Here is a 15,179-nt window from a genome sequence, read left to right as displayed (position 1 = left end):
CAGCCCGGGCTCCGATTCCTCCCGTCGCTCCATTTTGTCTCCCCGTCCGCGCACTGTCGCCTCATGGAAGGCCGCGTTCACGGCCCTTTGTATCCCGCGCGCCCGGTTTCCTGGACTCCCCTGCCCGCGCCGGCGACAGGTTGCAGCGTGGCGCTTCCCCCGCGCCTCCCGCTCTCCTCGGCGGCGTGGAAGGGGGCGCGTTTGCAACAAGTCCCTGGGTTTTGAAGCCGTAGATCGTGTTTGGAGGGTGCGTGCCCCCTGCCCGGGTGGGCGAGCGAGGGCTCGCGCTGCCTGTGAGGCCGGGGGTTCTTGGGCTTTGTGGTGATGGAGCCGTGGAGCTGGGTGGCGTGGGTGCAAAAGGAGGCTTTTGGGAAGCGCTCTGGGCGAATGGAACAAAAAAGATGTGAGTTCCCCAAGAGATCCGAGGGGTGATGGAGCGCCCATCCGAAATTCTAATGGTGTAGTTTAAAATGGAAGGCTTGCAGCCGGGACCCGACCTTCAAAGGCGAGGTGTTAGATGCCCTCCGAGGGGCTTTCTTTACCTTGTGGGAGGTTGGAGGTGAGGCTGCTAGCTGGGATCTCCTGGCCACCGTTGCCTAGAGCTTGCCGCGGAGATTTGAGGTCTGGAGATGGGCATCCTTGCAAAAGAGATCTGCTACTAGGGTAGCGACGTTGAAGCCGGTTACTTGCATTTGACTGTCTTTTATGTATTAACGCTTTGAAAAATCCAATTGTGCCTAACGCCAGTGCTCCTAAAAGCTTTTATTTTTTTGTATTTTCCAGGTCCGAATGGGAAGCTTAATAAAACTCTACTGGTTAATTTTCTCCCCCTTCCCCATTAAGGATCTCATTTGAGACTTGGGGGGGGGGCTCAATTTTTTTTTTTTTTTAATTAGGGAAAAAAAACTTTTTTTCAGGAATGTCTTTGTACTCTTTGCTTAAACATTAGAAAAGAAAAGAATATTTCAATTAGCTTATGTTTCCTATTCTGTTAAAGACTGAATATGTTTAAGTGTAACTCATGTTATCAGACGTTGAGTTTAAATTTTTTTTATTGTGCTTTTATTTTGGATATCAGATACCTGCCCAGTGTCTCAATACGAAGTAGAAAATTGAGTGGTCCAAGTTGGTTTCTAGTTCTATGAAGGTCAAAGATCTCTAAGAAATTTCATTTTCTTTTATTTAGCAAATGAATATAAAATTCCATCCAAAAGAGGGGCATACCTGCAAATAAAGGAACAACTGTTCAAGGCTGTTTCCATTAGTTTTTCTACAAGAAAATGCTGTTTTTTAAAAACCCACAATAAGAGAAGAATTCAGATAACAATTTAGAAGTTGAGCTTTATTCAGTATCCTTGAAATATTTTTTAGGCTTTCAGATACTGGTTGAATTTAGGATGGGCATTTCTCTTTATCATGTAATTGGGTGGTGTAGACTATGCTTATCCCTGTGCAGTAAGAAGTAATGACTGAGCACAGGAGGTAATAAGAGAGATTAAAATTTTGTGGCCCCGATGAGGAACTACATTTTATAGGGTTCTTCTTAAATGTGACTTTTTATTGTCTTGTACTTACAGCATTGTATCTCACATATTGTATAATTTTACCAGTAAAATCTTTACACTTTGAATAAATTAGTAGGGGGATTAAAAGGGCTTTGTGTTTGAAATTATTTTGCATATCATTGGCTTTTGTAATCTACTTACTTTGGTAATTCCTGTACAAAATATGTCCTCGAAACAATAGTTGGTCATTTTCAAGGTTCATCCTGTTTTAAAAAATGTTACTATCATTGAAATGTTTTCCTGGAATTTTATCAGAATAAGAGACAACTACAAAATTATTGCTGGTTGATGTAATTTGACTCTTATTATTAGCTGGTGACCTTATTTCTACTGCTTGTTATAGTAAACACTTTTTAATATAGTTGAGTAAAATGTTTAAGTATAATGACCAGCCTTATTTGGCATAAACTGTTAACATTTTTTTAAAAAAAGTGTTCTCCTGTGTGAGCTGTAATTATAATTGCATTTGTATACTTTGAAATTCTATGTAGTCTAAGTATATTCATTTAAATGGTCTTCTGTGAAACTTTCATGTGTATGTTTTAGTACAGTACACTATAAACATTTGGAAAAGAGTGAGATACAGTTGTCTTAGAAGAGAAGAAATAAAATTTGGGGATGAGACTAAGTTAAAGTATAGAATTGCTTTCTTCACAGATGTTTTTAAGGAGTATGAAGTTGGAAAAGGGAGACAATACAAGGGGCTCAGATGTTCTTCATGGAGGATCTTTGCTTTTCAAATCTGAGGTCTTTAGCTATAACTAAATTGAGAACCTTTGCTTCACTGGAAGTAGAATGTGAACTACTTCCAAACCTCTTCATCATTTGAACTTGGAGTAAAGAAGAAAGTGGATTTTTTGTTTTAACCTCTATAGTGTATCAGTTTAGTTTAAATTGGGATGGTAGTTACTGTGTCAATAGTCATCAGTAGTCCTAGAAATTTTTTTTTGACCAAAGCTAAATGAAATTTTAAACTTAGTTGTTCAAAATACGTTTCTGTATTTTGAGTATCTGTTTTGCCAATGGGGGGAATACAAAGTTCAGATAGTCTCTGACAGGTTGTATACTGTAGATAACCATTCCTTATGTATAACTTTATCTGTAAAATTTTTGTTAGTGGGGAGAAAGTCAAAAAAATCATTAATTTCAGGAGCGCTTATACTGTGTGCATTGTTTGGGGATCAAAAGCTTTTAACGTAGAATTTAGTTATTGATCTGTCTGGCAGTAGTATGTCACTAATAGCGATTTAGTAATTGATCACTGAACTTAAAATGTACATATGTAGTGACTGGGTGAAAAGTTTTAGAAATTACAGACCTATATATCATCATAAATCAACTTGCTTTTTTTTTATGAGTAGTTACGCTTTAATTTTAGTCATTATGTGTCTACTCTGGCTAATTTCAAAGTAAGTTTATTGGACATATGAAGAAGCCTTTATTCCTCATAAGTTATGATTAATAGAAAACTCTAAAAAAGGCTCTAAGGTCAAGTATGAGGCAGGTAGAAATTGATTCAGAAATTTGGGTAGATGTGTTGAGGGGCGCTCGAACTTTTCTCACTTTTTAAAAAATTTATTTTATTTATGTGTACAAGAGCTGGGGTGTAGGCCAGAAGTGAGGGGGGGTGGGGTGAGAGGATTCACCAGAGACAGAATGGGGAGCAGAACAGACAGATTGACTGAAATATATTGCTGAGGGGAGCAGCAGGCAAGAAAGGAGAGGTCTTTGCACCATGTGGGTTATCTCCCTGGCTGGGGATGGAACTCTTGAACTCATGCTGCAGTGGCTGCTGATAGCTTCATAGTTCTAAGACTTAACCCCTTGTGCCACCAGGGAGGCCCCTTTTCTCAGTTTTAATACTTAGGAATTTAGTTCATTTAGCTGCCTATGAATTATCCACTTAGTGGTTTATGGGGCATATTTTTGGCAACAAGTTGGCTTCCTTACCTTTGGTTGAGCTTTTCACTAATTTTAATATTTGGATTTTGTGGATTCTCTTAAATAATAGAGTTCCTTTTTGTAAGTAAAATGTAACTTTCCCCCCTGCATTAGTACTTTAGACGGAAATTACTTAAATTTTTTTAAAGGACTTTGAAATAAGTGGCCTTTGCTATGTTGTTATTGGTAGTATCATTATGCAGGAATGGTATTACTACAATTTTAGGATCACCAAAGCAGTGTTAGGTTTGTCAGAGAAAATGAAGAGCATATAGTAAAGCTCTATCATGATCATCCCAACAGTGGTATACAATATAAGTGGTATTGAAATTGTATGGGAGGTGATTAGAGAAAATATGTCTAAAAAGAACTCCTTGGAAGGAACCAGAATGGTGATAATGAAAAAAAAGATTGAGAGACATTGCCTTAAAAAGGAATCAGTAGAATTTCGGTGATTTTACTGTCCATCTTATTTTACTAATGTTCTTTCTGACTTGGAGACATCTATTTATATGTCACATAAAACATTTAGTATTGTAAAATCTTGAGAAGATACCTTACCTTAGAATGACTGTTAGAATGTAAGGGATGAAAAATATTACTTAGTGGGCTTTTTAATAAATCCTAAGAGCTCTTGCTTACTAGAAATTAAAATATGCTGTTCTTTCGGTAGTTACCTACTATGTAAACTGGATAGTTAATAGTGTGCATTATTTGATATTCAAAAGAGGAATATTGCTGCTATTTTCTTGTCTCTTGAATGTCAGTAAAATTTCAGAAATGTAATAGCTGAAAAGATTGCATAGTAGAACTTGACTCTGTTGACCATTTCTCTTTGACAAAGTAGAATATATATGACTTGTCATATATATATATCTTGTCATAAACATCTTGCATAGTTTAAGAATATGCATATTTTTCCCCATTTTGAAATGAAATGGGACCAGGATGTAGGATTTCTTTTTTAATGTGGAGGATAGATGTGCTATGCTGAAGCTGAAAGGGAACGTTGCTGATAGTACGAAGGAGTGTATGCTTTGAATTGCATTTAGTTATGGCAGCAGATGTATTCAGATTCATTAATATTTTTTCACCAAGTCCAAATGCATACCGTTGGGGCTAGAAGTACAGGTCTTGGAACAGAGCGAAGCTAACTAGTCCACATGGAGATCAAACCCCAGGACCATGGTCTCAATTAGCATCATAACTTCAACCAATTGGAAGCAGTCCAACTACCAGACAAAATGCTGATCCTAAATATTGGTAGAATCATATCAATATGGAAATTGATTGGTGTCAACATAGGAATTCATGGACGGACAAAAAATAGTAAGTGATTGTGATTTACCAGGTTAGTGTAGCTGCAGTTATGCTTGGAAATATTGTCTACTTTATGTAAACATTTTCATAGATTTGTAGCTAATGAAATAATCAAATATGTATTAAGCTATTTGGTGAAAGTGTAAGTTTAAATACTTTTAGACCTGCTATCAATAACCCTTGCATTCTTTTTTTTTTTTTTTTTTTTTAAAGATTTATTTATTTATACAAGCACTGGGTACAGTCAGAAGCGCTGGAGGGTGAGAGAATTCACCAGAGCAGGGAGCAGAACAGGCAGAAGGACCGAAGCACACTGCTGAGGGGAGCAGCAGGCAGCAGGAGAGGTCTGCGCACCATGTGGGACCCTCCTCCGGTGGCTGGGGAGCAGCCGGGGATCGAACCTGCACTGCAGAGGCTGCGGGCAGCTTCGCAACCCAGCGCTCAACCGCTGCACCACCGGGGAGGCCCCCTTGCATTCTTTTTTACTCTCCCTCAGACCATATATTGTGATTATAGTCTCTGCTGAGGAGGATGGAAACCCAACTCCCTTTGAATAATAATAATAATTCTGCTTGATGTACAGAACCGGATTGCAAGAGAGTTTAAAGTACCCGCTGCCCCTTGTGGGAAGCTTTTTAGACTCTTAAGTATATGGAACCACTGCTGCAACCACGCCTCCTGAAGCTTCAGCTACACTGAAACTTCATAACAAAACTCACCCTCCTCTTACTTTCACTGCAATTTGAGCATGTTACTTTGTTTAACAAAAACTCATTCCTGAAAGATCTTTTTTGGTATTGCTGTACAAACACAATGAGATTATGGCATTATTTGGCGACTTGTGGTCTTCGTTTCTGCTTGTTGATAATGGTGACTTTGTTCTTTGGCTTAGCTTGAAATTTTGGGTTCCTTGTTAAATGTCTTATAGACATTCTACCTCATAACAAAGGTTTTATTATATAATTAGAAACTTGGATAACTCAGTTATGCAGAAGATTACCTGAGAATGACTTTACAAATCTCATGCCCCTTTGGCTATGTGCATAAATGAATTTCCCCTTCTAGGTTTTTGTATTTTGGTTTTCCCTCCCCCCCATCGTTTTCTTTAAAAAAAAAAAAAAAAGTCTTATTTTGACTTCCTTCTAAATTACAAAATAATAGCTCTGTTCCCTCAGGTCTTTAATAGCAACATTTTGTTGCTCTGTATACTGTCATTACACATGCTTTCTCTAGGTCATTGTCTATCCATGTAATAGTCCCTAAGTTTTTAGTTCCCCCTTACATGCCATCTGTATAACAGTTCATCCCTAATAAATTGTATTAATGGAAAAAGAGGATGTGTTATGTCTGGACTGTTATGTTTGGTAATTATAACTGCTTCTCTTCCTTTATTATCTCAAGTATTCTACCTCATAAGAATAAAGTAGTTCACCTTGATTTAGGTACTTAGTGGTGGAAAGGGAGGGAGAAATATAAAAATAGAGCTTTTCCTCTGATACCTACTTGTCAAGTCTGTGATCCAGTAATGGTCATCAAAGGCAATTTAAATGGTGTTGCATGTTCTCCCAATAGCTGTATTTCGTTTTTCTTGTGTTTATTTATAAATTGAGCCCTTTTTTTTTTTTTTTTTTTTTCATTTTTCTTCTGCTTACATATCCTCCTCTTTGCTTATCATTTAGGCATGTAAGTAGCATTCACTACCATTGTTTATTTCTGCTGGCCACACTAAATGACAGAGCTTTACTGCAACATGCAACAGATCCTTGTTCATTTTTCTCTTGCTAATTGGTAGCTCTTGCTAATTGACTCCATAGCTAAGCAGGCAGGAAAGCATTAAAACTTTATAATAATAAAGCTGCTAGATACTAATTTGGATAGTTTTTCCTGAATTTTATTTCTCTTTCCCCTATTCATTAGTTACGACATTTCGAATTGTTTATGTGCCCACATGTCTTCATTCCTTCCCTTGTGGTTCAGCTGGCTTTGCTTTTTTCTAAAACTTAAAAAGCTTTCACATGGGAGGGAAACAAGATTCCGAATACCATAGGAAAAAGGGTGTTTTTTTGCAGTTAAATATTGAAGATTTGTAATGACGCTGATTTTTGTTTGTGATATTTTTTGTGTGAAAAAATTTTGAGCTCATCTTTTTGCTTTTGTGTATTGTTACTTATGAATATTTTGCTACCTAGGAAAGTTTTATGTAATTACTTTGTTAATGGCTCTATGTCATTGTTTTTCTAGAGGACTATTATTTCCTATCTTACAATAAATACTGGTGGAAATGGGGTTTGTTATAAAGAAATTCACTTTATTAGGCACTGTTCAAGAATGTATCTATGGCATAAAGTGAGAAAAGATTTATACTGACATCTTTGGGCCTTTTTCTATCATTCACCAGATTTTTAGAACAATTGTTAAATGAATTTGTGTTCATACCTGTTTAGTATTAGTATTACCACTGTATAATCTAGAGCATTATTTCTGTATCTCAGGAAGCTGAATATGGTGGGCATGATCAGATAGATTTGTATGATGATGTCATCTCTCCATCTGCAAATAATGGAGATGCCCCAGAAGACCGAGATTACATGGATACTCTCCCACCAACTGTTGGTGATGATGTGGGTAAAGGAGCGGCACCAAATGTTGTCTACACATATACTGGAAAGAGAATCGCATTATATATTGGAAATCTAACATGGGTAAGTAAACTTAACATGAATTAAATGATTAGTAATTGATTTTGAACTTCCCAGTAGTTAATGATTTTCTCTAGTTTTATAAATAATTTGAACTTGCTAAATTTGTTTTTTTCTATGTGCTTGTTTTTGCTATAAGAAAGGAAATAAGTACTTTTCAAACAGCATAAATCCCAGGATTCCTAATTTTGAATTTGTGTTATTTGACTTGTTTTGATGCAAGTCAGATTTTGATTTATCTTCTGCCTCTTTGGCAATTTTTAATATAACTCTCCTCAAAACCTGATGTCATGGTATCAGTTTCTGTACGTGTCAGGTAGTCCATAACTGGTTACCAGTTAAATACAGTTTAATTAATCTGTCTTTAAATAATCTTTTTTACTTTTCTACTCCTACACTTCAACTATCTCAATTTTACATAGGAGGCTGCTCATATGAAGTCTCAAAACCAGAATTCAGAAGTGTAGGAGAGAGGCACTAACCCTGTTTTAAAAGGTTTTCATTGCATAATCTGATTCATATTACAGACTTGCTGAGTTTCATTTCTGCTCTTGAATTTGACTTAAGGAAACACTGCTATAAACATTGTATTTTAATTTGAGTTGTTTATGAGATGGTTAGCTTATAGGTCAGGCATTTCATTAACTGGATGTTCAACTTACCTGTAGTTTTATCAGCACTAAATCTTAAGTACTAACAGTTGGAGAATTTTTATTCAAACATTTATTACTATATTTGAAATTTTAAAAATGTTTGGAAATGAATTTTCTTACTAGCATTTTACTCTTAAGTGTTTAAATTTTTAAAAAACATTGTCTAATCTGCCACCACCTAGTCTGAGCAATTTTTGTGATATTAGAAACAGTAGCAGTGTAGTTATGAAGAGTACAGTTCATGAGTAGTTAAGACTTGAATCTTAACTCCTACATCTATTAGTTTTGAGACTTTGGCCAAGCAAGCTCTGTAGCATCTCCCATCGTTTATAAACTGGAAATATTAATAATTGAATTTACAGGATTGTTTTAAAAGTTGAATATCTGATACAAAGTAAATGGTAGTTACATGATAAGTTAGTTTTTTCTTTTCATGTTAATATTCAAACATACAGTGTAACTTATTTCCTAAAAAATTTCCTTTAAGGAGAGGATCTGATAAGTGAGATTGGTTTTATTAAAAATTTTAAATCATAGCAGTTTAAAACTGGAAGACATTAGAAACTTTTTAAGAGTAAAAAAAACCTTATTTCAAGGTTATATGTCTTCTAATTTCTGAAACTTACCAAGGGATAAAGTTTGTCCTTAGGTGCTTTTTTAAATCTATTTAAAACTAGAGACTGACAACTTATAAGTAACTACACTTAATTTTTCTTTTTCGACTGAGCATTAATTTTCTGAGTTTACCTTAAATTAAACTGAAATACTAAAAATCTTGGCTATGTTTTGATGATTGAGAGGGAAATGTTTTGCAGTGGACAACAGATGAAGATTTAACTGAAGCAGTTCATTCTTTGGGAGTAAATGATATTTTGGAGATAAAATTTTTTGAAAATCGAGCAAATGGCCAGTCAAAGGGGTAAGAATTTATTCTGTTAATATGGTTAGTAAGTTAGTAGCTAGTGACTACAGTTTTTATGAACTTTCCGTAAAGTTAATGCTAGTTATACACGTAGATGTTGCATACTTTATTATCTGGCGTTGAAGGAACTTTTTAAGCAAAGACTTGTGCTTATTTCACATGCTCTGTCATCTAGTTCACTAAAACTAGTGTTGCTGGAGGTGTGGCTAGATAAGGTCTGTTCTTTAATTTTCTTGGATTTTCTCCATGTATAGTTGAAATGATTATTGAAGTGACTGAGGAAACATTACTATACCAGTGGTTAACGAATGGGGGAGAGAGGCAGTTGGAGATAATGTAACATGGATATTTTGCTGCTTTTTTTTTTTTTTTTAAACTTTAAAGCATTGCAAGTGTGAGGTGGGATTATTATAGGAGCATTATAAAATATAGATATCTGAATGTAATAAAACTAAAGACTACAGCCTCACCAGCCACAGATGATCACAGTGTTTTGTGGATATATTTTTTTAGGTTTTTACTAGCTATCATATTTTTTTTTTAAAGATTTATTTATACAAGAATCGGGGTACAGGCCAGATGCACGGAGGGTGAGAGGATTCACCAGGCACAGAGTGGGGAACAGAACAAGCAGACTGATGAAATACACTGCTGAGGGGAGCAGCGGGCGAGACAGGAGAGGTCTGCCGAGCCATGTGGGACCCTCCCAGGCTGGCCGGGATCGAACCGGTGCTGCAGAGGCTGCAGACAGCTTCACAGCGCGGTGCTCAACCACCTGTGCCACCTGGGGAGGCCCTGTCATATTTTTTTTTAAAGATTTATTTATATAAGAACTGGGGTACAGGCCAGAGGTGCAGGAGGGTGAGAGAACTCACCAGAGACAGAGTGGTGAGCAGAACAGGCAGATGGACCAAAGACACTGCTGAGGGGAGCAGCGGGCGAGACAGGAAAGGTGTCAGCTCCGCCATGTGGGTATCTCCCAGGCCAGCTGGGAATCGAACCCTCGTTGCAGAGTCTTTGCAGACAGTTTCACAGCACCGCGCTCAACCCGCTGCGCCACCAGGGGGGCCCCTAGCTACCCTATTTTTATTGCAAAATAATAGGATTATAATTCACATTTTATAACATGTTTGATAGGTAAAACATTTCAGTGAATACACATTTTCTCTAATGCCTAATTCTTTTCATCTCGCATGCTGCTGTAATTTATTTTATCATTGTTATTTGGTTTATTTCCTTTTACCTATTAAATAATATTGCAACAGGCATCATTTTACATTAATCTTTAGAAACAGATTTTTAATTTTTTTTAAGATAAATTGCTAGATTCAGAACAATGACAAAGATACTTTATATTGCTCAGTATACTAGTTTACCCTTACAAAGAATATTTTCAGTTATGCAGAATCTAACTTTTCATAACTATATATTTTTTAAGATTTATTTTTATGTATTTATGCATTCAAGAACTGAGGTGTAGGCCAGAGGGACTGCAGGTGAGAGCATTCACCAGAGACAGAGTGGGGAGCAGTACAGGCAAATCCACTGCTGAGGGGAGCAGTAGGTAAGGCAGGAGAGGTCTGCTATGCCATGTTGGTTAGCTCCCTGGCCAGGGATCGATCTCCTACCTCAGTGATAAGACTTTAACCCCTGCGCCACCAAGGAGGCCCTGGCTTTTCATAATTTATTTTTTAGAACCTTTTCTGTGACCTATAAGGCTTTATGTAATCTGTTTTCCTACCACCTCTCTAATCTTATTTCATAAGAAGTAAGATTGGTCTTCCTTCTGCTGTTTCAGCCACATTAGTCTCTCTACTGTTCCTCAAACACATTACTACTTTAGGACCTTTACACTAGTTTACATTTTAGTTCCAAATATCCTCTTGGATCTCTCTTTCACTTCACTCAGGACTCAATTTCAAAGAATTCCCTTCCTGATTAACCAGTGCAAAGCAATACCACTGCCCAGCACTGTATCCTTCCTTTATTTTTTTAATTATATATTACTGCACTATAATAATCTTATATACATTTATATAGAAATATATTTTGTTATAAAATGTATTTTTTTAATTTTACTTCATTCCCACTAGATTGTAAGCTTCACGAGAGCAGGAATATTGTTTTGTTCACTCTTTTATCTCTACTCCTAAATTCATGCCTGTAAAGCTCAACAAATACAAAATTAATGAATGTTGTGACTCAAATGAATGTTGTGTTTCAAAATGTTGTGACGCAAGATAATCTTGAGTCAAGACAGAATTTGTTGACTAGAATAGGTTATCTAGTTAAAGTACAAAGTACCATGAAGAACATTAGTGAGAAAGGATTCTAAGCACCTACTGAGACTAGAATTTTTAGTTTAGTTTTTGTCTTGAAAATTGAAATTTATCTTTTTAAAGTATACAACTTGTTTTTAGTATATTTACAAGATTGTATAACCACTAAACTACCTAATTTCAGAACATTTCTTGATCCCAAAATAAATCCCATATTTATTACCAATCTGTGGTAATATTTCATATAAATGGAATTATGTGTGCTCTGTAGCTGCCTTCTTTTACTTAGCACCTTCTTTCACAAGGTTCAACTATGTAGTCATAGTATCAGCACCTTTTTCTTTATGACTAAATATTTCATATGTAGCTGCATGGCACATTTTTTTGTTCCATCTGTCATTTGATGGACACTTGGGTTTCTTTTTTTTGCAATTACAAGTAATTTCCCTATGAATATTTATATACTGGTTTTATATGAACATGTATTTTTAATTCTGTTAGGGACTTCCAGACAGTCCCTGAGTTAAGATGGTTCAACTTAAGATTTTTATACTTTACAATGGTGTGAAAATAATACATATTTGGTAGAAATTGTACTTTGAATTTTGAGTTAGGGCATTCTGTTTTTCACTCTCAGTACAGTGTTCAGTAAATTACATGAGATAGTTTATACCTTATGAAATAAATAATATTAGGCTTTGTGTTAAATGATTTTTCCTGAATATACTGTAATGTAAATATTCTGGGTATGTTTAAGGTAGGCTCGAATAAACTCATGTTAGCTATAATAGATGTGTTTTCAGTTTAACAATATCTTCAACATATGGTGAGTTTATCAAGATGTAACCACATCATAAGTAAGATCTAGAGCTGGAATTGTTAGATTATATGATAACTATATTTAACCTTTAGAGGAAACACCAAATTGTTTAAAGTGGCTGCATCATTTTGCATACCCATCAGCAGTTTATGGAGGCTGCAGTTTCTCCATATCCTCACCAACACTTGTTAATTGTCTTTTGATTATTACCATTCTAGAGGATATGAAATGGTATTATTGTGGTTTTGGTTTATATTTCCCTAATGGTTAATGATGTTGAACTTCATTGATATTGATGATAATCAAAAAGTAGAAAAACTCCGTGTCCATCAATAGTTAAGTGATTTTTAATGTACTTTACCCAGATAAAGGAATATTATTTGGCCATGAAAGGAAAATAAGTAATGATATGTGCTCCTTGCTACAGTGTGCATAAACCTTGAAAACATCTTGCTAACTGAACAAACCTGTTGCAAGGAACCACATATTGTATGATTCCATTTATATGCAAGTTCTAAAATAGGCAAATCCAAAGAGATAAAATGAATTAGTGGTTTCATAAGATTGTGGTATGAAAGGAAAGTGGAGTGACAGCAGATGGGGATGGGTTTCTCTTTGGGATGACATATGTTCTTCATTTCTTAGTGGATGTGTATATAAAACCCTGTATATACTAAAAACCCACTAAATTGTACGCCTAAATGAGTGAATTGTATGGTATATTGTTATTAAAAAACATGAAGAAGTATGACCTTGTATTGCTTTTAAGAAATAGTTTTAGAATCCTGGGGGGGGGGGCTCCCTGGGGGCTCAGGAGTTAAAGATTAACAGCGCTATCAAGCCATTACCAGCCAGGGAGCTAACCCACATGGCGAAGCAGACCTCTCCTCTCTCGCCCACTGCTCCCCTCTGGTGGTGTATTTCAATGGCTCTGTTCTGCTCACCACTCTCTCTGATGAATCCTCTCTCTCACACACACACATACACACGCACCCCATACCTCTGGCTTACACCCAATTCTTGTGTGCATAAATAAAAAATTTTTTTAAAAAAAGTTCTAGAATTTTTGATCAGGTCATTTTCTTTTTAAATAATAGTAACATCATTAATCCTCTGTACTTCTTACCTTTACCTCTTTAATCTTTCAGGTTTGCCCTTGTTGGTGTTGGATCTGAAGCGTCCTCAAAAAAGTTAATGGATCTGTTGCCTAAAAGAGAACTTCATGGTCAGAATCCTGTTGTAACTCCATGCAATAAACAGTTCCTGAGTCAATTTGAAATGCAGTCCAGGAAAAGTAAGCAATCCCTTAGAGGCTTTTATTTTAAAACGATGGGCATTTTTACCAGTGTAGCTAGTGTTTGTTAGATGTTATAGTGGAAAAACAATCTTATATTTAATTCATTGGAGAATCCATTTTAGGGAGTCTATACTTTGAGTTTGACTTAACTAATAGCTATGTCCATGGTCTCGTATTGGAAACCTCCCATTTTTCCTCTAGAATTAACAGTTCCAGTAATACACAATAGTGTGCAAGTTCTGTAGTCCTGCCATTCTTGTCCTATCATTCCCATCCTAGAAAAAGGAAGAAACTACATTCTAATCCTTAGATTGAAGGAAAGTTATGTGGATGTGTTGTGGTGGGGGAGAAGCTCCTCGGATAAACAGGAAATATTTGTTGACTCTCTGCTTGGCCCAAAACCTTTCACTGCTTGGTAAAGTGAATACAGATTTGCGTTTACAACATTGTGAATGTTAACCACTTAACTAATGGCTATGTAATTAACAGATTCAAGTGGTTGGGTTTTTTTAATGTTTTAACACAAAAGATTTATTGAAGAATATGTTGTAAAATGTAAATGCTCTATGCTTACTGAAATTTGGATTTTTGTTGGAGAATTTTGGTCTTGGATGCTGCAGAGTACTGGTATTATGAAAATAACTCCTATTTACTCATTAGAAATACATTTAAGCCTGGATATTTTGAGACTTCAAAAGCACTTAAATAGATGTGAATATTTTTCCTAATCAATACTCCCCATGAAGTTTGGAAAGGCCCTAGGCATCTGTAATTTAGTGTATAATATAAGTGAGTTTTGAAATAGAGGTATTTCTAATGGCAGTGGTTACATTTCAGAGAATTATTTTAATAAATGCTATTTATGAGTATTTGAATATTTGCAGCTACACAATCAGGACAAATGTCTGGGGAAGGTAAAGCTGGTCCTCCAGGAGGCAGTTCACGTGCAGCATTTCCACAAGGTGGTAGAGGACGGGGCCGTTTTCCAGGGGCTGTTCCCGGTGGGGACAGATTTCCTGGGCCAGCAGGACCAGGAGGGCCACCCCCACCTTTTCCAGGTAAAATTTTTCTTAAATTACCATAGATAAAATGTGTCTACCTAATACCTCTTTTCCTTTTCTCTCTTTTTCAAGTAATGCATTATTAATGTGACTTACTCTCCTTGTTATGCTATTTTTGGAATCCAGGAAATTTGATCAAGCATCTTGTTAAAGGAACTCGGCCTTTGTTCCTGGAAACTAGGATTCCATGGCATATGGGGCACAGCATAGAGGAAATACCCATTTTTGGCCTAAAAGGTCTTTATTTTTCTCCAAACTTGCTTGACTTATATATAGAATATTTACATCCGTCTTATTTTCTTACCTCTTAAAAAATCCTTTCAAGACCATTTTTCCTTGTTTCACTTTCTAGCTTGGCATCAGAGTAGAATATAAGGTGGGTGATTTCACTGTAAGAAGTGTGTGTACACTGAAAGATGGAAGCTATCTCTAAGCGTTGTAATCTTTATTAAAGTTTTTATTTAAATTTTCTGAAGCATACATTGAGCTACTTAAATTTATAAGAATATATTTCACTTTTATAGTTGTTAGTTTAGCATTTACCATATGGGTTTCATTTAAGAGAAAGAATCTTGGTCTATGAGTTATGCTTTAAAATTATAATCTTGGCGTAAAGGTTAAA

At 36.0% G+C, this 15,179-nt stretch overlaps 1 protein-coding gene across 4 annotated transcripts in view; it reads left to right on the top strand.

Moving 5' to 3' along the window:
* The window catches only part of CPSF6 (cleavage and polyadenylation specific factor 6), a 30,164-nt gene that overhangs the window by 591 nt on the left and 14,394 nt on the right, over nt 1-15,179 (top strand). For 2 of the 4 annotated variants that reach the window (XM_037514014.2, XM_037514013.2), the window contains exons 2-6: nt 7,319-7,528; nt 8,994-9,097; nt 13,348-13,493; nt 14,381-14,554; nt 14,684-14,794. In XM_037514014.2, the coding sequence (XP_037369911.1) occupies nt 7,319-7,528; nt 8,994-9,097; nt 13,348-13,493; nt 14,381-14,554; nt 14,684-14,794 (745 nt within the window). The remainder of the gene's footprint in view (nt 1-7,318; nt 7,529-8,993; nt 9,098-13,347; nt 13,494-14,380; nt 14,555-14,683; nt 14,795-15,179) is intronic. The other 2 variants (XM_037514016.2, XM_037514015.2) reach the window with 1 other exon arrangement.

This window comes from Talpa occidentalis, unplaced genomic scaffold, assembly GCF_014898055.3.
Source record: "Talpa occidentalis isolate TD23 unplaced genomic scaffold, MPIMG_talOcc4v2.1 talOcc4.16, whole genome shotgun sequence".
Classification (NCBI taxonomy): Eukaryota; Metazoa; Chordata; class Mammalia; order Eulipotyphla; family Talpidae; genus Talpa; species Talpa occidentalis.
The sequence above is the reverse complement of the archived record's forward strand: the minus strand, read 5'-3'. Positions and strand labels throughout refer to the sequence as shown.